This window comes from Oncorhynchus tshawytscha, linkage group LG27, assembly GCF_018296145.1.
Source record: "Oncorhynchus tshawytscha isolate Ot180627B linkage group LG27, Otsh_v2.0, whole genome shotgun sequence".
Classification (NCBI taxonomy): domain Eukaryota; kingdom Metazoa; phylum Chordata; class Actinopteri; order Salmoniformes; family Salmonidae; genus Oncorhynchus; species Oncorhynchus tshawytscha.
In genome coordinates, this window is record NC_056455.1 from 12,549,950 (window position 1) to 12,577,128 (window position 27,179).

At 45.9% G+C, this 27,179-nt stretch overlaps 1 protein-coding gene across 2 annotated transcripts in view; it reads right to left on the reverse strand.

The window, feature by feature from the left end:
- The window catches only part of LOC121841130 (noelin-2-like), a 97,669-nt gene that overhangs the window by 26,436 nt on the left and 44,054 nt on the right, over positions 1-27,179 (reverse strand). Inside the window, exon 1 of one of the 2 annotated variants that reach the window (XM_042307527.1) lies at positions 19,277-19,766. The exons of the other annotated variant lie outside the window; for it this stretch is intronic. Within the exon in view, the coding sequence (XP_042163461.1) occupies positions 19,277-19,420 (144 nt within the window). The 5' untranslated portion in view covers positions 19,421-19,766. Of the gene's footprint in view, positions 1-19,276; positions 19,767-27,179 lie in introns of those variants that run through there. 2 annotated transcript variants of the gene reach the window in all.

Here is a 27,179-nt window from a genome sequence, read left to right on the forward strand (position 1 = left end):
CGCTAATTTGTCTCGCAGCTTCAGGAGCGCAGATACTGTCGATATACGTGTATAAACACACACGCGCACACACACACACACACACACACACACACACACACACACACACACACACACACACACACACACACACACACACACACACACACACACACACACACACACACACACACACACACACACACACACACGAGCTGCAGATCTATATCCATGTAAACATCAGCCCCCATAAGCAGCAGTAGTGGTGTGTAGGAGTCTGATCTAAGTGAATTGACATTTTGTTACACAACACCCACTCATTTATGTAAATATGATTGTTATTAAATTCCTTCTCCCGGGACGAGAACAGGCACATTTACAATGGTTCATCTAGCATCTGTACACACAGTACACACTCACACCATGCATGCATGCTCCCAGCCTCTCATTAGCATTTTAACAGCAATCTCCTGAGCATCAAGGGAACAGCTATAAGCTTCAAATGCCAAGCTTGAATAGTATCTGACTGACTGAGACAGACAGAGAGTTGAATGGAGAACTGTGTATGTAGTACAACATGTATGTTAACTTAGCCTTTAGGATAAAATACCTCTGAATCTACTGAACGTTCAGCAAGGTTTGTAGAGGCAGCAAAGCAAGTCCTGACTATAATCCTATTCTGCCACAGTCGACACAGTCACAGACAGATCCAGACGGGTGTTTGAGGAGAGGAGAGAGGTGCTGCTGGTGTCCCAGAAATGGCTCCATTAGGAGCTGCAGACGACATAGAATATGTAAAGCGGCAGATTTGGGGATGTCACAGTCAATGCTGCCATGCAGTCAATGCTGCCATGCGAAAGCCCATTAAGGAGATGACAACGGTAATAAAAACAACGGGGGATTACAAATCAAATGGGGCTTAGTTTGTCAAATGAAAATTACATTGCTCTTAAGACGTCTGACCTGCCCCCTCCACATGAATCATCACTAGGATCTCTCCTCTCTCCCCGGGCAGATCTATCAGACCTGGGTTCAAATAGTATTTGTTTTCTATTGAATGCTTGAATGGTGCTTGATTAAGCTCGTCTGGCATAATGGAACCAATGGAGGAAATCCCAAAGTGCAAATCCCACCCATCTGGCACTCCAGACAGGCTCAATTAAATACTCTAAGTTTTTGAAAGGTAACCAATACTATTTGAGCCACACCACCACAGCACACCATCTTCTCCCCACCAGCCATGCTGCCATGCTAGATTGACAGAGAGATACTTAGACAGAGAGTGAAGGAAGTAGAGAGAGACATGCGGTTGAAGAAAGGCTGACAGAGAAAATAGGAAAAGGGTCTAATTTCAGTGAGATGGAAGCAATTTCCTCTAGCTGCTGAGCCAGTGGCTTGTCTCTGTCTCTATCTCTGTCTCTATCTCTGCACAGTCAGAAGAGTGAGTGACACATTCAGTACCATACCTGCTGGAGGCGGGGAAGAGGAGTGGAGAGATGAGGAAATGAGAGATGAGGAGAGGTGAGGTGAGGAGAGGTGAAATGAGGAGAGGTGAGGTGAGGAGAGAACTTGTGAGATGAGGAGAGGTGAGATGAGGAGAGGTAAGATTAGGAGAGGAGAGATGAGGAGAGGTGAGATTAGGAGAGGAGAGATGAGGAGAGGTGAGATTAGGAGAGGACAGATGAGGAGAGGAGAGGTGAGATGAGGAGAGGAGAGATGAGGAGAGTTGAGATGAGGAGAGGTGAGATGAGGAGAGGTGAAATGACGAGAGGAGAGATGAGGAGAGGAGAGATGAGGAGAGGAGAGATGAAATTAGGAGAGGAGAGATGAGGAGAGGTGAGATGAGGAGAGGGGAGGAGAGTTGAGATGAGGAGAGGAGAGATGAGGAGAGGTGAGATGAGATGAGGAGAGTTGAGATGAGGAGAGTTGAGATGAGGAGAGGAGAGGTGAGGAGAGGTGAGATGAGGGGAGAAGGCTGAATTCTTTGTGGCCATCACTGAGCTCACTCATCATTGAACTATGGGTGATTGTGTTTCTTTCTAACCTCTAAACATTGTCCTAAGGAGAAACAGTTAGCTGAGTTTAGATTGAGAATGAACGCTAGGAGCTGAGTGGATAAACAGATGAGTGATAAATGCTCAGACAAGTGATCAGGTGAATGACCAATGATCAATCTTTGATCACAAACTGAGCAATGACCATAAAGACTGATGAATTGAGAGCTCAACACACCTGTGGGTGATATCACAGTGTCTCTATCGTGGTGACCCAATCTCCTGCAGTACCACCACCCTGCCACTGGCATCTCTACCTCATCAAACATCTACTATATTTCAACAGCTATCCACCGCCTCACCCATCAGCTCACAGCCAGCCTCATTACAAGTAGAGCCCCAACTAAATAACTACCGTGGGGATTAACCAATTAGGTGTTCGCGGCTGGGCTACACTGCGGGCTCAAGCCTGCAGGACTGACTTCCTCCAGTGTTTCATTAGGCCGACCCTGGAGCGGAGCAGAGCAGAGCGGAGCGCTGTAAAGCCGGGATAAATTAGATTATAAATCTACAGTTCCCCACTTTATGAGCGTGACGGGAAGTATATTACAACTTTCATAAGCAGAGAGAGAGAGGGGGGAAGAAGAGAGAGATTGGGTCTGAGAGAAGGGCAAGAGGGGATAAAAAGGGGTCTGAGAGAGGAAGATGAAGAAGAGACAACGAGTCAGAGAGGGAGTTGAAGGACAGATGAAAGAGAGAATAGGGGTCTCCAAGCCTGGAGTACAGTATTTGAGGGAAAGTGAGCAGTGAGTGTGTCTCTCTGCAACGTGATGTAGCCTGCTTGGTGTTTCCGTCTTTAGCCGCTGCCTGCCCAGCGATGCCCACAGCCAGGCAGGAAACATCTGTCTCTATCTGCTGGGTTACAAACACTCCAGCACCACTCCGATACGCATAATTATGTCATGGCCAAAAGATCACCTGAACCTCTCCCTCATTACCGGCCTGCCATGATGAGCTACACACACACACACACACACACACACACACACACACACACACACACACACACACACACACACACACACACACACACACACACACACACACACACACACACACACACACACACACAGACATACACACACACACACACACACACACACACACACACACACACACACACACACACACACACACACACACACACACACACACACACACACACACACACACACACACACACTCCTACCTCAAATGAGCAGTAGTCCCACAACCTCTGAATGCACGCAGGCCAGCTGCTGGTCTTAAATAACTCAATGAAGAATCACACAATCACAGCAACACAGCAGCAGCAGGGCCCCTGGTCTCCCCATGCAGTCCAGAGTAAAACTGATTACCACAATCAGCACAGCATGGCTACTGGTCAATAATATGACTCATAAACTCATCACTCTCTTCTCTCCCTCCTCCCCCAGTCCCTCTTTAAAAGGTCCCTATTGCTTCTACTCTATCTGTATGTGCCTCTTGTGCCTCCCTCCCTCCCTCCCTCCCTCCCTCCCTCCCTCCCTCCCTCCCTCCCTCCCTCTCCTCTCTCTCCCTCCCTCTCTCCCTCCCTCTCTCCCTCCCTCTCTCCCTCCCTCCCTCTCTCCCTCTCTCCCTCCCTCCCTCCCTCCCTCCCTCCCTCCCTCCCCCCCCTCCCTCCCTCCCTCCCTCCCTCCCTCCCTCCCTCCCTCCCTCCCTCCCTCCCCTCCCTCCCTCCCTCCCTCCCTCCCTCCCACTTGCTCTTGCTCTTGCTCCTGTCACATACTGCTCTTCTCAGTGGAAGGGCCTGAAGTGCTATTAAGGCACGTGGCTTTGCTCCTGTCTATAAAATGGTGTCGGAGTGTAACTTGCCCTGCCCTTTCTTACCCTGACCAGCCTGGCACCAGGCCCTGGCACACCCATTCAAAATTCCTAGTGAGGAACATGAGCCAACTTTACATCCTGTGTTAGTGAACTAACTCCTTATGAAATGAACACCCGCAACCATTGGTAAAGTAAGGACAGGAAGAGAATACGATGAATAAAAACAATGCTCTCTTCACAGAACAGCGCAAACTGGCTCTAACCAGAATAGAAAGAGGTGTGGGAGGCCCCAGTGCACAACTGAGCAAGAGGACAAGTACATTAGAGTGTCTAGTTTGAGAAACAGGCGCCTCACAAGTCCTCAACTGGCAGCTTCAATAAAGAGTACCCGCAAAACACCAGTCTCATCGTCAACAGTGAAGAGGCGACTCCGGGATGCTGGCCTTCTAGGCAGAGTTCCTCTGTCCAGTGTCTGTGTTCTTTTGCCGTTCTTAATCTTTTATTTTTATTGGCCAGTCTGAGATATGGCTTCTTTTTTTCAACTCTGCCTAGAAGGCCAGCATCTCGAGGTCTCCTCTTCACTGTTGACGCTGAGACTTGTGTTTGGCGGGTATTATTTAATGAAGATAACAGTTGAGTACTTGTGAGGTGTTTTTCAGCAAGACAGATCTTCCAAACGTGGGGGAGTGGTAATCTTTACCAAGGATCACCTTCAGTGTTCGATTGTCTCCACCAAGTCTGTCCCCAAACAATTTGATTTGCTGGTTTTAAGCATTCAACTTTCAAATAGCTCTTTGTTGACTGTTGCTGGGCGTTATCGTCCACCATCAGCACCGGCCTGTACCCTACCTGCCGTAAGCTCTCTCCTGGCCCCTTACACTAAGTCTGAATTTGTCCTGCTCTGTGACCTAAACTGGGACATGCTTAAACCACCTGACCAAGTCCTAAAGCAATGGGACTCCCTAAATCTTTCTCAGATTATTACCAATCCAACAAGGTATGACTCCAAACACACAGAAATGGCTACTCTCCTTGATGTTATCTGTAATGACCCTAGTTATCACTGTTTTACAGCCTGTGTTCGTAATGGCTGCTCAGTGAAATGACCTGTTCTGATTTGTCAACTTTAATGAGCAAGCTTTCGTTCATGAACTGGCCTCTATAAAATGGTATAGAATCAGCTTGATCCCCTCTGCCGAAGACTCTTGGACCTTCTTTTTTGATATTTTCAGTGGTATTGTTTTTGTAACAGTATTTTTATTGGAATTTCACAATTTTCACCCATATTAAGAGATACAACAACAGAGACAAAGCACACAGAACAAAACCAAGAAAAACAGCACCCACTTACACATATCTACGTGCATATATATACACATACATACATACACATACATACACACACATACATATATCCATGCATATACACACACATACGCATACATACGCGCACGCACACACATATATACACACCCATACATACGTACACCATTTTCCTCTTCCCGCTCGGTGCTTCTCTCACCCCATCACCATCATTGCGTCTCTCAATACATACATTTTAAACAAACTTACAAACAGAAATTAAACAAAAAAGCTCAGTTTAAACCAAGAGGTTAGGTTCCACACATGGAACGTACAGTGTAGTTCTGAAATTCATAGATCCCCGCCATTCTAAGAGAATCCTTGCAGCATAATAGCTGATACCTCAGGTTCTAGGTAATTTAGATAAGGTTCCCATACTTTGTAGAACTGGTCTGTTTTAGAATGCAATGTACATGTCAGATATTCCAGAGGCACCCATTCAAATAGTATCTTATGCCAATCTTTAATAGAAGGAACCTTATCACTAATCCACTGTAAAAGGATGTTTTTCCTCGCTGCGAAGGTAAGGATGTTGTAAAGCCTCCTTTTACCGACAGAAGTAACATGCCTTCTAGGGAGACCTAACAGTAAAGAAACTGGGTCCAATTCTAGATCAACCCCTAGGATCTTTTCAATTTCTTGCAGAACACCAGACCAGTATCTTTGTATTTTGGTACATGACCATAAACAATGTGTTAGGGTGCCTGTATCAGTTTTGCATTTAAGACACTGAGGGGAAGAGGAAGTGGGGCTAAAAGCATGTCTGCGATTTGGGGATATATGCAATCTGTGTATTATTCTTAATTGGATTGCTCTAGTACGGTTACATATAGATATTGTTTTTGCATATCTCCAAATGTCCTCCCACATCTCTTCGTCAATAGTAACAGACAATTCTTTCTCCCACACTTGTTTCACCCTCTGTGTGTTGACAGCAGAAAATGACCTTAAAGTATCATAAAACAGATTTACAGACATGTTCCTTTGTGGGAAAAAAAAGCATTCTTTCAATGAGAGACACATCAGGGTTACCAATTAAGGTGGTGCTCTTCAGAATATAATGTCTTACTTGTAGGAAGCGGAAAAAGTCCTGCTTTGGGAGTCGATATTTCTCGACCATCTGCTCAAATGACAACAAAATCTTATCAGCAAATAAGTAATTTAGCCTGCGTACGCCCTTATTAAGCCATAAGTTAAAGCCAGCATCCAGCAATCCTGGACTGAAATCTGGGTTGTTAAGAATTGGGGTAAGAGCAGAGGTTAGTTTGGACCTTCCCAGGAAGCGTTGAACTGACCTCCATACTTTGAGTGTGTTAAGTGTAACGGGATTATTGCAGTGATCTTCTACAGACTTGAAACTTCTGAAAAATAAAAGATCCTGTAAGGGGTGTTTTGAAAGAGAAGTCTCAATGTCTAACCAAATAGAGGAGTCATCATTTGTGATCCAGTCAGAAATATAACAAAGGTGGGCACACCATTGATAGAACCTGATGTTGGGCAGGTCCAAGCCGCCCATAGAACTTGGCAGCTGCAATATTGCCATCTTAAGTCTTGGCTTGCGTTTACTCCATATAAAGGAACTTAGTCATCCATTTACATCCTTTATTACCTTATTGGAGAGTAATACTGGGATCATTTAGATTGGGTAAAGTAGTCTAGGTAAAATGTTCATTTTCAAGAGGGATATTCTACCCAACCAAGAAATCGGGAGAGAGTTCCAGCGCTCCAGATCCTGTCTTATTGTATCAAACAAGGGAACAAAATTGGCTTTGTACATTAGCTGGAATTTAGGAGTTACAAATATACCCAGATACATGAAACCTGAGGGAGACCATTTAAAAGGGAAGGGGGAAGAAGTATTAGGTACAGAGTTTAGGCTACCAAGTGGCATAGCCTCTGACTTAGTAAGGTTAATCTTGTAGCCTGAGAATTCGCTGAATGATTCAATAATATTAATAAGAGATGTAATTGAAGTCTCGGGACTAGAGATGAATATCAGGACATCATCAGCATACAAGCTTATTTTATGGTGAACATCACCAATGAGCAGCCCCTGTATAGCAGGCGTTACCCTGATGGCCTCGGCCAGTGGTTCCATAACGAGTGCAAAGAGGAGGGGGGGATAAAGGACAGCCCTGTCTGGTACCTCTGTGTATAGAGAAGCTATTTGACCGTAGCCCATTAGTAAGGACAGCAGCCTGAGGATCATCATATAAAACTTTCACCCATTTTATAAAGTTGTCCCCCAGACCAAATTTATTTAGAGCAAATAATAGGTAAGAACACTCCACACGATCAAATGCTTTCTCAGCATCTAGGGAGAGCACAAGACCATCCACAGCACTTTGTTGGTAGGCTTGAATTACATTAAGAAGCCGCCTGACATTGTTGCGTGACTTACGGCCCCTAATGAAGCCAGTTTGGTCTCCTTTCACAATTAGTGGCAGTGAGTCCTCTAATCTTGTGGCTAGAATTTTAGAAAGCAATTTTCTATCCACATTCAGAAGGGAAATTGGTCTGTACGAGGAACAAGACTCTGGACATTTTCCCTTTTTGAGAATAAGTGAAATGTTGGCTTCTCTCAGCGTTTGAGGGAGTTGGTCATTTGAAAATGAGTGGTTAAACATATCACGCAATGGCTCAAGGATCAGGCCATGGAACTCTTTATAGAACTCACTACAAAACCCGTCTGGTCCTGGGGCCTTACCATTTTGCAGATTCTTAATTGCGAACATTATCTCTTCCTTGGTAATAGGGGCATTAAGGAGGGACCTCTGCTCTTCGGAGATAGTAGGGAGCTCAATCTTACAAAAGAAGTTCTCCATTAATTTGGGTGCATCCTTTGGCAGTTCTGAGGCATAAAGGTTTGTATAACATTTCTTAAATGAATTCACTTATCAATTTATTTTCATATAAATGATTACCATCAGAATCAGTAATAGTAGCAATTGACTGAGAGTCAGCCCTCTTTTTAGCTAGGTATGCCAAGTACTTTCCTGGCTTATCGCCATGTTCATATAGCTTTTGCCTGACAAATCTCATTTTCTTTTCAGCGTCCTGTGTTAGGAGAGAGTCTAACGTTGATCTAATGACTGATATTTCCTTTAATAGGGCAGGAGTGGGCGTTTTAATGTAGTCCTTCTCTTTAGTTCCTAATTCACCCTCTAACATTTTTTGCTTTTCCCGCTTTTTCCGTCTCTTAGTAGCTGTGTACGACATAATCAGACCCCTGGCATACGCTTTACAGGTCTCCCAAAGGAGCGAGGGGTTATCTGTTGATTGAGAGTTAATAGAGAAAAATGCTTTAAACTCTGTTATAAAATATGATGTGAATGTATGTTCTTTAAGAATGGTTGTGTTCAACCTCCAATGTCTTGACCGATTGAATGCCCCGTTGAGTTTTATGTCCAGGATCACCTCAGCATGATCAGATATGACTATGCTTCCTATCCTAGAGGATAAAACAGACTGCAAAGACGTCTTGGGTATAAAAAAATAATCTATTCTAGTCTGACATCCATGAGGTGCAGAGAAAAAAGTGAACTCTCTGTTGGAGGGATGAAAAGCTCTCCAGACATCCGCATACCCCAGATCATCACAAATAGCTTTAAGTGACTTAGCTTGAGGAGAGAGTGAAGCTATACCACTGGGAAGCCTATCAATAAGGGGGTTCAACAAGCAGTTAAAATCTCCTCCAACCACTGCAGTGTCCGAGTTTAATTCTGAAAGGTCTAGAAATGCCTTAGTGAGGAAATCAGGGGGTTGAGCAGGGGGGAAGTAAGTATTCATTATGGAAATGTTCTGCCCTTGTAAAGTACCATTAATTATAACAAAGCGACCAAATTTATCTTTCACACAATTCAAGACCTTAAGTGGTAAGTTCTTTTTCACCAGAATTGCTACACCTCTACTTCTGGAATGTAAATGATGAGAAAAACACTTGACCAAACCCTCCTTGTTGTAATTTCAGGTGCTCCTTATCATCCAAATGAGTTTCTTGCAACAGGGCGATATCAATATTTTATTTTTTCAAAAAAGACAGTACTTTCTTCCTTTTAATGGGGTTATGGCTCCCTCTAATGTTCCATGTACATACACGCAGTCTGTTATCTGCCATTGTATCTTGACCATTCAATATCCAGACTGGATCCTACTGTAAAAGTGCGGTGGTACCTTTTTCCATGTGTTGAACTCTCCTCTATCTCACTGAGCATAAACAAAAAATATGAACCCTGAACTCGAACTATACTAAACCCAAAAATTAAACATGTAAAGATCCAAAAGGGGGTTTTCCCACTAGCTAACATGCAGGGGATTTCAACTCTCCAATGTAGACTCTTAAGTCCGCATTGCCGCTCAATAGCCTCATCCTTTATATATATGGAAAAGAAAATCAATAGAAGAAGATTGAGGCTCTTCCACCTAAAACCAAGCCTGGGCACCAATATGGATTCACACATATCTCAGCCTGAGCTATAGCGGCTATTACTTTAGCAAGAAAAATAATAAAGATACGAATATTACTGAGCCGGAGTACGTGAGGACTCACACCACTGTTTCATGATCAGATTCAACCAAAAATAAACAAAGTTATTCAATGCTGTGGAGGTGCAGCTTAAAGTTATTTACCCGAGAGAGTCAATAAACGCAGCAGCCTCTTCAGGTGTGTAGAGCTTTTTAGGTGATCCGTTGACCATAATCTTCAATGTGGCCGGGTACAACAGTGCGTAGTCCATCTTCATTCTCCTGAGTCGAGCCTTCGCCTCATCAAACGCTTTGCGTCTTCGTACAACCGCTGTGGAATAATCATTGAAGAATGAGACCTTTGGACCTTTATGTTGACTACCATCAGAGCCGATGTTTCTAGCCGCATCCATGACGCGCTGCTTGTCGGTGAAGTTGTGGAACTTTATAACCACCGGCCGTGGGCGCTGATTGGGACCGGGTATCGGTGCTTGAGAGCGATGGGCTCTGTCCAGCTTCACACGACCAGCCTTAGTGTCCATTTGTAGGTAGCCAGGGATCCATTCCTCAAAGAATTTTACTGAACGTGTCCCTTCAGAATTTTCCGGGAGTCCCACAACACGAATATTACATATTGCATATTGCATCTCGATTATCCAAGTCGTCAATGTGCTCCGCCATTTTGCGCACCTGTTTCTCAAGTGCTTTTATCTTAGCGTCCATAGATGTAGTTGAAGTTTCCACTGCAGCAATTCTTCCTTCCGCCTCAACAACACGTTTCACAACGCTCTGTATTTCAGCTGAATGGCCTGCTATTGCTTCCAAGACCGTTCTTATCTTAGCATCGATCACTTTAGTAATGTTATCAGTCATCTTTTGAATCATCAGGTCCATTGTGCCTGGATCCGCAATGGTGCTTCGCTAACGTTAGCTAGCTCCTCATGCACATCCACAGGGGTGGTGGTTTTGGTCGACTTCTTAGTAGTTCTACTGGGCATGTTGTCGGAGATTTTTGCGAAATAGTCGTCAAGACTCATTATATGGTAACTTATTTAGCCAATTCTACCACTTTTTCAAGCTAGAAGATTAATGTAAGAATATACATTTACGAATGCCACGAGAGCTCGCTGAAACACCGTGTTCTCTCTACGGCGCCATTTTGTCCCCCCTTCAGTGGTATTGTTAACAAACACGCCCCCCAAAAAGAAAATGAGAATTAAAAAGAGCACCTGGTTCAACCGTGATTTTGCAGAGTTACTCCACCTCAAGTATTGCATTTGGCAAAAGGCTCAGCACACGCATACTCAGGCTGACTGGCTCTCATTCAGGCATATGAGAAATAAGTGCACTCAGGCTATCCGGAAGGCCAAAGTTGGTTACTTTAAAGAGCAATTCCCTCTCTGTGGATCTAACCCCAAGAAGTTCTGGAAAATGGTTAAAGACCTGGAGAATAAACTCTCCTCCTCACAGCTGCCCATGTCCCTTAATGTTGATGATGTGATTGCTGACAAGAAGCAGATGGCTGAGCTCTTTAATCACCACTTCATTAAGTCAGGATTCCTATTTGACTCAGATATGCCTCCTTGCCCGTCCAACATTTCCTCATCTCCCACCCCTTCTAATGCGACTATCCGCAATGCTTCTCCCTATTTTCCCCCAGCCCAGCTACAAAGTTTCTCCCTGCAGGCAGTCACTGACTCCGAGGTGCTAAAGGAGCTCCTTAAACTTGACTCTGAAAAAACATCTGGTTCAGATGGCTTAGACCCTTTCTTCTTTAAGGTTGCTGCCCCTATCATCGCCAAGCCGATCTCTCCTTTCTGGGAAGGTTCCCATTGCTTGGATGGTAGCCACGGTTCGTCCTTTATTGAAAGGAGGAGATCAAGCTGATCCTAACTGTTATAGGCATATTTCTATTTTACCCTGTTTATCAAAAGTGTTGGAAAAACTTGTCGATAATCAACTGACTGGCTTTCTTGATGTCTATAGTATTTTCTCGGGTATGCAATGTGGTGCTGCTATTTTTATTGACTTGGCCAAAGCTTTTGATACAGTAGACCATTCCATTCTTGTAGGCCGGCTAAGGAGTATTGAAGTCTCTGAGGGGTCTTTGGCCTGGTTTGTTAATTACCTCTCTCAAAGAGTGCAGTGTATAAAGCCAGAAAATCTGCTGTCTCAGCCACTGCCTGTCACCAAGGGAGAACCCCAAGGCTCGATCCTAGGCCCCAAGCTCTTCTCAATTTAAATCAACAACATAGCTCAGGCAGTAGGAAGCTCTCTCATCAATTTATATGAAGATGATACAGTCTTATACTTAGCTGGCCCCTCCCTGGATGTTGTGTTAAATGCTCTACAACAAAGCTTTCTTAGTGTCCAACAAGCTTTCTCTACCCTAAACCTTGTTCTGAACACTTCCAAAACAAAGGTAATGTGGTTTGGTAAGAAGAATGCACCTCTCCCCACAGGTGTGATTACTACCTCTGAGGGATTAGAGCTTGAGGTAGTCACCTCATACAAGTACTTGGGAGTATGGCTAGACGGTGCACTGTCCTTCTCTCAGCTCATATCAAAGCTGCAGGCTAAAGTTAAATCTAGACTTGGTTTCCTCTATCGTAATCGCTCCTCTTTCACCCCAGCTGCCAAACTAACCCTGATTTAGAAGACCATCCTACCCATGCTAGATTATGGAAACATAATTTATAGATCGGCAGGTAAGGGCGCTCTCGAGCGGCTAGATGTTCTTTACCATTCGGCCATCAGATTTGCCACCAATACTCCTTATGGGACACATCACTACAATCTATACTCCCTTGTAAACTCGTCATCTCTGTATACCCGTCTCAAGACCCACTGGTTGATGCTTATTAATAAAACCCTCTCAGGCCTCAATCCCCCCTATCTGAGATATCTACTACACCCCTCATCCTCCACATACAACACCCGTTCTGCCAGTCACACTCTGTTAAAGGTCCCTAAAGCCCACATCCCTGGGTCGCTCCTCTTTTCAGTTCACTGAAGCTAGCGACTGGAACGAGCTGCAACAAACACTCAAACTGGACCGTTTTATCTGTCTCTTCATTCAAAGACTCAATCATGGACACTCTTACTGACAGGTGTGGCTGCTTTGTGTGATGTGTTGTCTCTAGCTTCTTGCCTTTTGGGCTGATGTCTGTGCCAAATAATGTTTGTACCATGTTTTGTGCTGCTACCATGTTGTGGTGCTACCATGTTGTTGTTATATTGTGTTGCTACCATGCTGTGTTGTCATGTGTTGCTGTCTTAGGTCTCTCTTTGTGTAGTGTCGTGTTGTCTCTCTTGTCATGAAGTGACTTTTGTCCTATATTTATATAGTATTTATTTTTTATTTTTAATCCCAGCCCCTGTCCCCCCAGGAGGCCTTTTGGTAGACCATCATTGTAAATAAGAATTTGTTAACTGATTTAAATAAATAAAACAATGAAATAAATAAAAGTAATGATGGACTGTCGTTTCTCTTTGCTTATTTGAACTGTTCTTGCCATAATATGGACTTGGTGTTTTACTAAATAGGGCTGTCGTCTGTATAGCACCCTTTTCATGTCACAACACAACTGATTGGCTCAAACACATTAAGAAGGAAAGACATTCCAGTATTTAACAAGGCACACATGTTCATTGAAATGCATTCCAGGTGCCAACCTCATGAAGCTGGTTGAGAATGTAAGGGAAGAATTCCCACGACAAGAGAATGTGCAAAGGTGTCATCAAAGCAAAGGGTGGCTACTTTGAAGAATCTGATTCGTTTAACACTTTTTTAGTTACTACATGATTCCATATGTGTTATTTAATAGTTTTGATGTCTTCACTATGATTCTACAATGTAGAAAATAGTTTTAAAAAATTAAGAAAAAACCTTGAATGAGTAGGTGTGTCCAAACTTTTCACTAGAACACTGTATATATATATATATATTTACACTGAGTGTACAAAACATTAGGATCAAGCTCTTTCCATGACATACTGTAGACTGACCAGGTGCATCCAGGCAAAAGATATCATCCTATATTGATGTTACTTGTTAAATCCACTTCAATCAGTGTAGACGAAGGGGAGGAGACTGGTTAAAACAAGGATTTTTAAGCCTTGAGACAATTGAGACATGAGTTGTGTATGTGTGCCATTCAGAGGGTGAATTGGGTAAGACAAATGTTTTCAGTGCCTTTGAACGGGGTATGGTTGTAGCTGCCAGGCGCACTGGTTTGAGTGTGGCAAGAACTGCAACGCTGCTTGGTATTTCACGGCCAACAGTTTCCCGTGTGTATCAAGAATGGTCCATCACCCAAAGGACATCCAGCCAACTTGACACAACCGTGGGATGCATTGGAGTCAAAATGGGCCAGCATCCCTGTGGAACGTAGAGTCCATGCCCTGGCAAATTGAGGCTGTTCTGAGGGCAAAAGGGTGTGCAACTCAATATTAGGAAGGTGTTCCTTATGTTTTGTACATTCAGTGTATACAGTTGAAGTTTACATACACCTTAGCCAAAAACATTTAAACTCAGTTTTTCACAATTCCTGACATTTAATCAGAGTAAAATATCAGAATAATTTTAGAGAGGATGATTTATTTACGCTTTTATTTCTTTCATCACATTCCCAGTGGGTCAGAAGTTTACATACTCAATTAGTATGTGGTAGAATTTAATTTAAATTGTTTAACTTGGGTCAAACGTTTCAGGTAGCCTTCCACAAGCTTCACAAGGTCCTTTAATGTTGTTCTGGGATTGATTTGCACTTTTCGCACCCAAGTACGTTAGTCTCTAGGAGACAGAACGCGTCTCCTTCCTGAGCGGTATGAAGGCTGTGTGGTCCCATGGTGTTTATACTTGCGTACTATTGTTTGTACAGATGAACGTGGTACCTTCAGGCATTGGGAAATTGCTCCCAAGGATGAACCAGACTTGTGGAGGTCTACAATGTTTTTTTTCTGAGGTCTTGGCTGATTTCTTTTGATTTTCCCATGATGTCAAGAAAAGAGGCACTGAGTTTTAAGGAAGGCCTTTAAATACATCCACAGGTACACCTCCAATTGACTCAAATTATGTCAATTAGCCTATCAGAAGCTTCTAAAGCCATGACATCATTTTCTGGAATTTTCTAAGCTGTTTAAAGGCACAGTCAACTTAGTGTATGTAAACTTCTGACCCACTGGAATTGTGATACAGTGAAATATAAGTGAAATAATCTGTCTGTAAACAAGTGTAGGAAAATTGACTTGTGTCATGCACAAAGTAGATGTCCTAACCGACTTGCCAAAACAATAGTTTGTTAACAAGAAATGTGTGGAGTGGTTGAAAAACGAGTTTTAATGACACCAATCTAAGTGTATGTAAACTTCCGACTTCAACTGTATGTGTGTGTGTTTGCAGTCAGGATGATTGGTGAATGTGTCCAGTAGAGCATCTCCACAAGTGATCTATCTATCTGATGTATATCTATACCTTCTAACTCCATGCTATATCATACCTCATAAATATTCATCATAGAGATCTAAATATTCATTCATATAGAGGATCTAAGAGCTTCAAATAACAAGAGAAGAGGTTCTACCGTCAAACATAAAATAACTATGTATGAATATGGATAAAAGACCACAGAGCGACTTTAATCTGAGTTGGCCCTTTCATCTGCCGTCATAAATCAATCATGGAGTCAGATTTATTAGATTGGCCTTGGGACGTGCTAAAGTTTACAGTCATGGACACCATGTAGCCAGACTGGCGTAGAGACCCCGATCTGAGTGGCAGGCCTCTCTCTCTTTGTGTGGGACCATTGTTTGTTCCTTCGGCTCTTTTGATATTTCCCTTCTTCTTCATTCTTCTGCATGGCTTTATTATTAATACAAGAGATCAAAGGGACAACAGCACTGTGTGGAGTGTGTGTCTGACAGACTGCCCACACACACACTTGTTTCTTGTTTGATAGTGTAATAGAGTTCTGCCATACCGTCTGGTCTCAAGGTTGTGTCTTGTTTTATTGGATTATTCACGGTTTGGTTTTGCACTACCGAGGCTAACCATACCCAGGCTAACCATACCCAGGCTAACCATACCCAGGCTAACCATACCCATGCTAACCATACCCAGGCTAACCATACCCATGCTAACCATACCCATGCTAACCATACCCATGCTAACCATACCCATGCTAACCATACCCATGCTAACCATACCCAGGCTAACCATACCCAGGCTAACCATACCCAGGCTAACCATACCCATGCTAACCATACCCATGCTAACCATACCCATGCTAACCATACCCAGGCTAGCCATGTTTGGACTCAGGCATGTGTTGCTCAGTCCTTTTGAAGAACTCACTATGGTTAACTTCTTTGGATGTTGAGTGCAGTGCCACACGCGCATGGACCAGCTCAGCTCAGATGGTTGTTGGAAAGGGAACGAAAGCAAGTGGAGCAGACTGATTGTAGCTCAGAGGAGTGTGAATGTGGGACACTGATCATGGGGACACTAGGGTGAGGAGCAGTCATACATGGCCATCGGGACACTGATCATGGGGACACTAGGGTGAGGAGCAGTCATACATGGCCATCAGGACACTGATCATGGGGACACTAGGGTGAGGAGCAGAAATACATGGCCATCAGGACACTGATCATGGGGACACTAGGGTGAGGAGCAGACATATATGGCCATCAGGACACTGATCATGGGGACACTAGGCTGAGGAGCAGACATACATGGCCATCAGGACACTGATCATGGGGACACTAGGGTGAGGAGCAGTCATACATGGCCATCGGGACACTGGTGCCACAACATCACAAGACGACCCAAGAAAGGACTAGCGAGTTTGAAATGAACCTAACAACAACGTTAGTCAAATGTTCCTCTAATGCTTTAACCCCCATGGCTTCCATAGGTTTAACCTCCAGCTCATCTGCATGGCTGAACCTTAGAACGTTTTATGTGTTTAGATTCCACCCAATCTACCATGTCTCCAAGTATTTGTCATTGGGACTTTAATATATGAACATGTTGTTGATGGAAGCCTTCGATGTTGCTTTTTGAGATGAAAAATAAGGAGCAACACAAATTGGCTCTTTGTTGAACCAGAACATGTGAAATGGTAAAAGAGAAATAGTCCTCCTCTCTGATGACTCCATCACCACAACATCAAGTCCAGATTCACCACATCAACCATGGAAGCAGAACTGATGTCAATGCCCCTCCTGAAGTAGCTCTTCCAGACCATGGCTCTGTTTCAATAGCCACACTACTATCAATACTAATATACCATCTACTTCAAATGATCTCATGTACTGGCCATGAATTCTAAGTGGGATGCTGGTATGGACATTGGGACCACAGGAGGTTGGTGGCACCTTAATTGGGTAGGATGGGTTTGAGGTAATGGCTTGAGTGGAATTAGTGGAATGGTATCAAATACATCAAACATGGTTGCCTTTTGCTCCGTTCTAGCCATTATTATAAGCCGTCCTCCAATCAGCAGCCAGGTCCTACAGTCCATGTCCACTGGAGAAGAAGTCCACTTAGACCACACCCACCCAGGCAGGAAGTAGAACCACTCCTGTACCACTCATTCAGGGACACTATGGGAATGTCATCCTTGCTAGTTCCTCAAAAGCTAAAGCTCTAAGAAACACACAGATCAGACACAAGCTATATTGATATTGAACTTGAAGAGAAGTATCTGCGCTTGTAGAATAGATAAATGCATCTCAGGGAATGTTTTGCTAGACCTCTCTCTACAAGGTCAACACCTACATAGAGCTCAGCCTCAACCGTGAAAACATCAACAATGTTTCCTCCAGTGAGCCGTTGAGACAGTTATTACAGCTGGGTGCCTCGGTGCAATAAAGTGGTATTTGTTGGTGCAGCAGGCTTTTATGATATGACTGGACTGATTGAGGATAGGGCTCTGTGATAGAGGAAAGATTGGGAAGATAGAGTCCTAATTCTCTGGACAGATGGACCCCAGCTCCTGAGACCATAGGGAGAATTGACCAATAAATACACACCTGTAAGTGCGCGCACACACACACACACACACACACACACACACACACACACACACACACACACACACACACAAGGCAGGCACACACACACACACACACTAAGGAAGGCAGGCATGAGGCAGGCATGCGCACACACACACACACACACACGGACAGAGCTGGACACACACAAATGGACAGTGCTGGACACACACACACGGACAGAGCTGGACACACACACACGGACAGAGCTGGACACACACAGATGGACAGTGCTGGACACACACATTTCATCAGGGCTGGGTGTTTAATAAGGGAGCAGATGTCATGAAAATAGACTCAGGAAAGAACCAAAGGCTATTACTCGCTACTAATGATCCTGAACATGACAGATGCATTCCTCTGCTTGACACTTCTCAACACCTCTCATCTCATCCATATGGAGCACCCATATGCACAGTCACACCACACATGCATCACAGTGTACACAGGTGTACATCCACAACAAGCTACACAAACCTTCACATCTCAATCTTTTAACACGCTCCTCACATGAGACCCAACATAATGTACTTTTCAAGGAGATAACAAAATGAAGGTCCCTGGCTTGGATTCTGAACGCATACACCTTTACAGAGTCGGTGGATTTGGACACCGGGGACGAAGGAAAGAGAGATGGGGGAACGAGATACGCATCCAACTGGAATAGGGTGTGTAGGAGCTGGAGCCCAAATCCCCCCCCCTCCATCATCATCATCTTCATCATCACCTCAGAGTTTGCATATCATCATGCATATCATCATATCATCACACCCTCCAGCTCTCTGACATATCAGTCAACATCCTCATCCCTCACTACAGCAGCAGTATCCCAGCTCTGATCACCCACAGCACACAGAGGATTTACCAGCAGGGCAGTTCTCCCCTGATTCTCCTTCTCCTCCCAGCAATCAACACAGCAAAATCATTCTGGATCAGTTCCCTGGGAGCATCACTCACACAAGACCCTGAACATCATTCCCACTTCGCCTGACTCCCAGCAGCATCGCTCTCACATGCACCGCTTTCATCCTCTATCATTTCTCTTAGCGCCGCCCCCGTGAGACAGACCCTCTCCGATACCCAACCCCACTTCAACCACCCTACCGCTCTGAGACCCTTCTCCCGGTCTCCAACTCATCCACCCAGCAGACAGACCCTCTCCGATACGCAGCCCCACTTCAACCACCCTACCGCTCTGAGACCCTTCTCCCGGTCTCCAACTCATCCACCCAGTAGACAGACCCTCTCCGATACCGAACCCCACTTCAACCACCCTACCGCTCTGAGACCCCTCTCCCGGTCTCTACCCCCACCAACCCCACTTCAACCACCCTACCGCTCTGAGACCCTTCTCCCGGTCTCCAACTCATCCACCCAGTAGACAGACCCTCTCCGATACCCACCCCCAACCCCATTTCAACCACCCTACCGCTCTGAGACCCCTCTCCCGGTCTCCACCCCCACCAACCCCACTTCAACCACCCTACCGCTCTGAGACCCCTCTCCCGGTCTCCAACTCATCCACCCAGCAGACAGATAGAAAGGATGGGAAAAGAGCCGTCTACTGTACGCACACTGACGATCCTCTCAGAGGTGCCCCCTCGGGAGACGGTGGTCCCGTTGAGTCCCACCAGAGAGGGCAGTGTCTGGGACATCCAGTTGGTCACCATGGCCATGGTGCTGAGCACCGCCCCGATCTTCAGCAGCGGCACGCTCATTTCGCCTGTCCCCCCACCTCCACACCGCTCCGCGCTCCTCAGCCCCTACCGCCCCTCTGCCCTGCACTCTTCCACCCCACTCTGCCTGCACCGGGACCAGTTAGTCAGCCAGATAGGAGCAGAGAACCAGGAGGACAGGCAGTTAGCCAGAGACACAGCCCCAGCACGGTGGCTCTCTCCTCAGCCCAGGGAAAAAACTAGAGCAGCTCTGAAAACCACAGACCCAGGCTTAGTCAATCAGTCAGCTAGAGCTAGAACCAGAGAGCGGGGCAGAGGAGGACAGGAGCTCACATCCAGCAGCAGCATCACACTGGGTCTATCCGTTTGAGAGCAACTGCCTGCCAGAGCCTCTCTCTCCCTCACTCGCTCTCTCTCAAGATGCAGAGCTGCGCATTGGCTGCCTCCCTCTCTCGTCCCCTCCCTGACTGCCTCCCTCTCTCTCGTCCCCTACCTGGCTGCCTCCCTCTCTCTCTCTCCTCCCTGGCTGCCTCCCTCTCTCTCTCTCCTCCCTGGCTGCCTCCCTCTCTCTCGTCCCTTACCTGGCTGCCTCCCTCTCTCGTCCCCTCCCTGGCTGCCTCCCTCTCTCTCGTCCCCTACCTGGCTGCCTCCCTCTCTCTCTCTCCTCCCTGGCTGCCTCCCTCTCTCTCTCTCCTCCCTGGCTGCCTCCCTCTCTCTCTCTCCTCCCTGGCTGCCTCCCTCTCTCTCTCTCCTCCCTGGCTGCCTCCCTCTCTCTCATCCCCTACCTGGCTGCCTCCCTCTCTCTCTCTCCTCCCTGGCTGCCTCCCTCTCTCTCTCTCTCTCCCTGGCTGCCTCCCTCTCTCTCTCTCTCCATGGCTGCCTCCCTCTCTCTCTCTCCTCCCTGGCTGCCTCCCTCTCTCTCTCTCCTCCATGGCTGCCTCCCTCTCTCTCGTCCCCTCCCTGGCTGCCTCCCTCTCTACTCCCTGGCTGTCAGCGTCTCCTCCCTTACTCCAGCCTTTCTTTACATGCTTACATCCCTCCTTTATTTTCAGTCTCTCCCTCTCTTTCACGCCTTCTGTCGCAGTTCTCTCCTGACTCTTTAGTGTGTTCATTGAAAAGCACACAGTCACAGAGAGAGCCGATGAGACTGTGAGGGAGGCTGCAAGGGTATGTAGATGGGTGCAGACAAGACAGGACAGGACATTCAGTGTTCAACACCATGACTGTGTTGGGTTCCATTACTCTGTCCAACTCACAGCTAGCCTGCAGCCTGTTCAGAAACATCACCTCATACACACCCCCTCTCTACTCAGATGGACTGGAGGAGGAGGAGGAGGAGGAAGATGCAATCAGGGTGGGTCTTAATGAGGAAGATGAGGGAGAGGAAGAAGAGGGAGAGGAGGAGAAGGAGCAGGCTGCATGGTGAGGGTATAATGAGGAAGAGGAGGAGTGAGTAGGCAGGCTGTGTGGGATGGGTATTAATGAGGAAGAGGAACGAGGTGTTCCAGCCCACAGCTCCTCCTCTCCTCTTCTCCTGAAAGCCCATCAGTTGCCCTGCTTCCCGACTCCTCCTTAAATCACCCTGTAATATGCACACTCAACCGCTACAGCCCCGCTCGCCACCACACACACACACACACACACACACACACACACACACACACACACACACACACACACACACACACACACACACAGTTATCTTTTAACTCAAGCTGAATGAACCCCCTCTCTCAAAGTACTGGCCATGCGACGAGCTTTCAGTGTGGACCTAACTAACTAAACGAGTTGATGAAATAGAAAGTTAATCAATAATAGGAAGGTAATTATAGAAGTGGAGAAAATTGGAAGCCTAATGGATCTGACTGTGAAATGAAGTGGGAATGAATAGGCTTTTCATGGAGCAAAATGGCTGCCATGTCGTGCATCACCCAGGTGGATGCTACAGAGTGGGGGTGGTAGAGTGAGTATGTGGGAACCAGTTGATTATCATCGTCGTCATCAGGTGGTGGTTGTTATCATCATTACTTTCTCTTGTTCTTGTGAAAGTGTTTCTTGAACCAGGCAATAGTGTCATGTTTCAGACCTTCTGCTTACTCTGCCCATAGAAGATGGTGTCAGTTTACCCTGTAGGGATTATGCGTCAGCATCAAATGACCCTCTAAAACAGCAGCCACTCATAATGATGACAGACTGCCTGGGTGTGACAGTATGCCCATGTCATCTCCTCTCCTCTTTGTGTATGGTGACTGATTGATATTGTCAGACAAGCCTCTCCTACCCAGATACCGACACTGGGCAGGGGCTGGGGAGATGGTGAGTGATATGGGGTTTGCTGCGTAGGGGCATGGGTTGACATGTTATGAGAGGAGACAGCTTGCTGAGCTCTATCCAAGACATGTCAGGCCTCCTCAGCTCACCTGCTGGCTCTCTCTCTTCCACTCTGCCTCTCCAGCCTATTGCAGTGACAAGGCTTCCCTCAAGTGGTCAGTAGGAGCATTACAGCTGTTCAGCTCACATCCATTTGCTTAAGGCCAATCAGCCTTTGGCAATTACTGCCTCGCCGTCGTTTACCCGATGGTGGTGACACACGATTGTCACAGTTTAGTATCATGATGGCATGTCAAGGAATAATTTAGTCATACATCCTCTCTTTACAATCATCTGTTGTAATGGTTCTATATTCACTATGCTTTCCCTTGTAGGCTGTCGTATGATGCATTTATACATGTAGCGAGACTATTCACAGATCACACACACACACAGAAACACATCCCTGCAGGATCCTTGCCTTACCCTGGATATGAAAGAGTAAAAGATCACAGCAAAGCAGACAGAAATACCCCTAGTCTAGTTGAACCTGAGTACGAGTGGACTCTGAATTGCCAGGGACCTCACAAAACGATATTGTCCTGATATGGTGGCAGGTAGCCTAGATGTTAGAGTGTTGGGCCAGTAACCCAACAGTCGCTAGTTCAAATCCCTGAGCCGACGAGTCGGCACCTAAGTAATGATAATTGAATTAATGTTAGTCTTGTTCCACACATGTTCAAGTGTGTATTATACTTAGGTGCCGACACGATATGCATGTGATTCGATATTGTGCTTTGATGTTACAAAAATATTGCTCACCATGTGCAGACAGTGGCGTTAGATGCCATTTATGATGAGGGAGGACTTTATTTCAATGTTTTTATGAGCATGGCCTTATTTCTATTACAACATATTGGATAACTGTCATTCATACTTCACCCTGCTCAATGTAACATGGATAGGCTTAGGCTACTACATGTAGGCGCACAGGTCCAGAGAAATCAGAGTAATGAAGGTGACAGACAGTGACACATTCAATACCGCCATGCACACTCTTGCCTGCATCTAACTGATCTAGGTTGTAAAAATGAGTCCAACAGTTGCAGACGAGAGTTTCTATTGGACATATTCAGGTATGTTTATCCCCGTTTCGTTCCGTTTTGTTTCTGTTTAAGAAAGGCTTTTCAACAGAATCGGCAGAATGAATACACCCCTGATCACATGCAAACACAGAATTAGCAGCCATATAAACATATAAACCGCATGATCCCTTTGCTCGATGTAGCCTATACAGTATATACTCTGAACAAAAATATAAAATGCAACATGCAACAATTTCAAAGATTTTAGGAAATCAGTCAATTGAAATAAATTAATTAGGCCCTAATCTATGGACTTCACATGACTGAGATACAGATACGCCCTCTGTTGGTCACAGATACCTTAAAAAAAAGATAGGGGCGTGGATCAGAAAACCAGTCAGTATCTGGTGTGACCACCTTGTCCCTCATGCCGTTTGGTTACCTGTTCAGGATTCTTATGGCTTGGGGGTAAAAACTGTTGAGAAGCCTTTTTGTCCTAGACTTGGCACTCCGGTACCGCTTGCCATGCGGTAGTAGAGAGAACAGTCTATGACTGGGGTGGCTGGGGTCTTTGACAATTTTTAGGGCCTTCCTCTGACACCCTGCCTGGTGTAGAGGTCCTGGATGGCAGGCAGCTTAGCCCCAGTGATGTACTGGGCCGTACGCACTACCCTCTGAAGTGCCTTGCGGTCGGAGGCAATTGCCGTACCAGGCAGTGATGCAACCGGTCAGGATGCTCTCGATGTTGCAGCTGTAGAATCTTTTGAGGATCTCAGGAACCATGCCAAATCCTTTTCGTTTCCTGAGGGGGAATAGGCTTTGTCGTGCCCTCTTCAGGACTGTCTTGGTGTGTTTGGACCATTCTAGTATGTTGTTGATGGGGACACCAAGGAACTTGAAGCTCTCAAACTGTCCCAGTACAGCCCCGTCGATGAGAATAGGGGGGTGCTCGGTCCTACCCTCACCACCTCACCACCACCTACCCTCACCACCTGGGGGCGGCCCGTCAGGAAGTCCAGGATCCAGGTACAGAGGGAGGTGTTAAGTACAAGGTTCCTTAGCTTAGTGATGAGTTTTGAGGGTACTATGGTGTTGAACGCTGAGCTGTCGTCAATGAGCAGCATACCACCCAGCATACCACTGCTGGCTTGCTTCTGAAGCTAAGCAGGGTTGGTCCTGGTCAGTTCCTGGAAGGGAGACCAGATGCTGCTGGAAGTGGTGTTGGAGGGCCAGTAGGAGGCACTCTTTCCTCTGGTCTAAAAAACTATCCCAATGCCCCAGGGCAGTGATTGGGGACACTGCCCTGTGTAGGGTGACGTTAAACGGGTGTCCTGACTCTCTGAGGTCATTAAAGATCCTATGGCACTCGTAAGAGTAGGGGTGTTAACCCCGGTCTCCTGGCTAAATTCCCAATCTGGCCCTCAAACTATCACGGTCACCTAATAATCCCCCATTTACAATTGGCTCATTCATCCCCCTCCTCTCCCCTGTACCTATTCCCCAGGTCGTTGCTGCAAATGAGAATGAGTTCTCAGTCAACTTACCTGGTAAAATAACGGATAAATAAATAAATGAATAGCATTCTCACATAAGTGTTCCTTTTGTCCAGGTGGGAAAGGGCAGTGTGGAGTGCAATAGAGATTGCATCATCTGTGGATCTGTTTGGGAGATATGAAAATTGGAGTGGGTCTAGGGTCTCTGGGATGATGGTGTTGATGTGAGCCATTACCAGCCTTTCAAAGCACTTCATGGCTACGGACATGAGTGCTACGAGTCTGTAGTCATTTAGACAGGTTTCTTTTGTGTTCTTTGGCACAGGGACTATGGTGGTCTGCTTGAAACATGTTGGTATTACAGACTCAATCAGGGACATGTTGAAAATGTCAGTGAAGACACCTGCCAGTTGGTCAGCACATGCCCGGAGCACCCGTCCTGGTAATTCGTCTGGCCCCGCAGCCCTGTGTACGTTAACCTGTTTAAAGGTCTTACTCACGTCGGCTACGGAGAGCGTGATCACACAGTCGTCTGGAACAGCTGATGCTCTCATGCATGCCTCAGTGTTGCTTTCCTCAAAGCGAGCATAGAAGTGATTTAGCTCGTCTGGTAGGCACGTTTCCCTGGGCAGCTCATAGCCGTGCTTCCCTTTGTAGTCTGTAATAGTTTGCCAACCCTGCCACATCTGAACAGCGTCGGAGCCGGTGTAGTATGATTCAATCTTAGCCCTGTATTTGTAAGCCCTGTAAGTTAGCCCTGTAAGTTTCCGGGTTAGAGTCCCGCACCTTGAAAGCGGCAGCTCTACCCTTTAGCTCAGTGCGAATGTTGCCTGTAATCCATGGCTTCTGGTTGGGGTATGTACGTACAGTCACTGTGGGGACGACGTCCTCAATGCACTTATTGATATAGCCAGTGACTGATGTGGTGTATTCCTCAATGTCATCTGAAGAATCCCGGAACATGTTCCAGTCTGCAATTTATCACAATATACTCTACTTCAGGCGAGCAAAATCTAGAAACTCCCTTAGATTTCATTCACCAGCTGTTGTTTACAAATATGCACAGACCGCCCAACCCTCGTCTTACCAGAGTGTGCTGTTCTATATTGCCGGTGCAGCGTATATCCTGCTAGTTGAATATCCATGTTGTCATTCAGCCACGATTCCGTGAAACATATGATATTACAGTTTTTAACGTCCTGTTGGTAGGATATTCGTGATCGTACCTCGTCTAATTTATTGTCCAATGATTGCACGTTGGCGAGTAGTATTGACGGTAACGGCAGCTTTCCTACTCGCCTTCTGCGGGTCCTGAAGAGGCATCCGGCTCTTCATCCTCTGTACCTGCGTCGCCTCCGCTTGCGAATAACTGGGATGTCGTCCCTGTGGGGTGTTTGGAGGATATCATGTGAGTCTTGCTTGTTGTTGAACAAATCTTCTCTAATCCGAGGTGAGTGGTCGCGATCTCTGTTGTCACGCCCTGGCCATAGAGAGGCTTTAATTCTCTATTTTGTTTAGGCCAGGGTGTGACTAGGGTGGGCATTCTAGGTTCTTTATTTCTTTGTTTTCTATTTCTTTGTTTTTGGCCGAGTGTGGTTCCCAATCAGAGGCAGCTGTCTATCATTGTCTCTGATTGGGAATCATACATAGGCAGCATTTTTCCCACCTGTGTTTTGTGGGTAGTTAGTTTCTGTTTAGTGTCAGCACCTGACAGAACTGTTTTTTTCCCTTCCACTTTGTTATTTTGTTTGAGTGTTTTTTGAGTAATAAAATATCATGAACACTTACCACGCTGCGCTTTGGTCCGATCCTCATTCCAACGAGGGCCGTGACAGCTGTCCTGATATCCAGCAGCTCTTTTCTGCCGTAAGATACGGTTGCAGAAACAATATGTACAAAATAAGTTACAAATAACGCGAAAACACCCCACATAATAGCACAATTGGTTAGGCGCCCGTAAAACTGCTGCCATTTCTTCTTCTTGCTGGATATTGGCGGGAAATGGAACAGGCTGTCGGACATGTCGATCCACAGCATTCCCAAACATGCTCAATGGGTGACATGTCTGGTGAGTATGCAGGCCATGGAAAAACTGGGACGTTTCATCTTCCAGCAATTGTGTACAGCTCCTTCCAACATGGGGACGTGCATAATCCTGCTGAAACTTGAGGTGATGGCGGCGAATGAATGGCACGACAATGGGCCTCAGGATCTCGCCAAGGTATATCTGTGCATTCAAATCAATAAAATGCAATTGTGTCCGTTGTCCATAGCTTATGCCTGCCCACACCGTAACCCCAACACCACCATGGGGCACTCTGTTCACAACGTTGACATCAGCAAAACACTCGCCCACACGCTGTCTGCCTTCTGGCCGTATAGTTGAAACCCAGGATGAATCTGTGTAGAGCACACTTTTCCAGCATGCCAGCTGCCATTGAAGGTGAGCATTTGCCCACGGAAGTCGGTTACGACGCTGAACTCCAGTCAGGTCAACACCCTGGTGAGGACGACGAGCATACAGTTTCTGACAGTTTGTGCAGAAATTCTTTGGTTGTGGAAATGCACAGTTTCATCAGCTGTCCGGGTGACTTATCTCAGACAATCCCACAGGTGAAGAAGCCGGATGTGGAGGTCCTGGACTGGACTGGTTACATGTGGTCTAAGGTTGTGAGGCCAGTTGGAAGTTCTGCCAAATTCCATAAAACAATGTTGGAGGCGGCTTGTGGTAGAGAAATGAACCTACAATTATCTGGCAACAGCTCTGGTGGACATTCCTGCAGTCAGCAGGCCAATTACACTCACCCTCAAAACTTAAGACATCGATGGCATTGTGTTGTTTGGCAAAACTACACATTTGAGAGTGCCTTTGGATTATCTTGGCAAAGGAGAAATGCTCACTAACAGGGATGT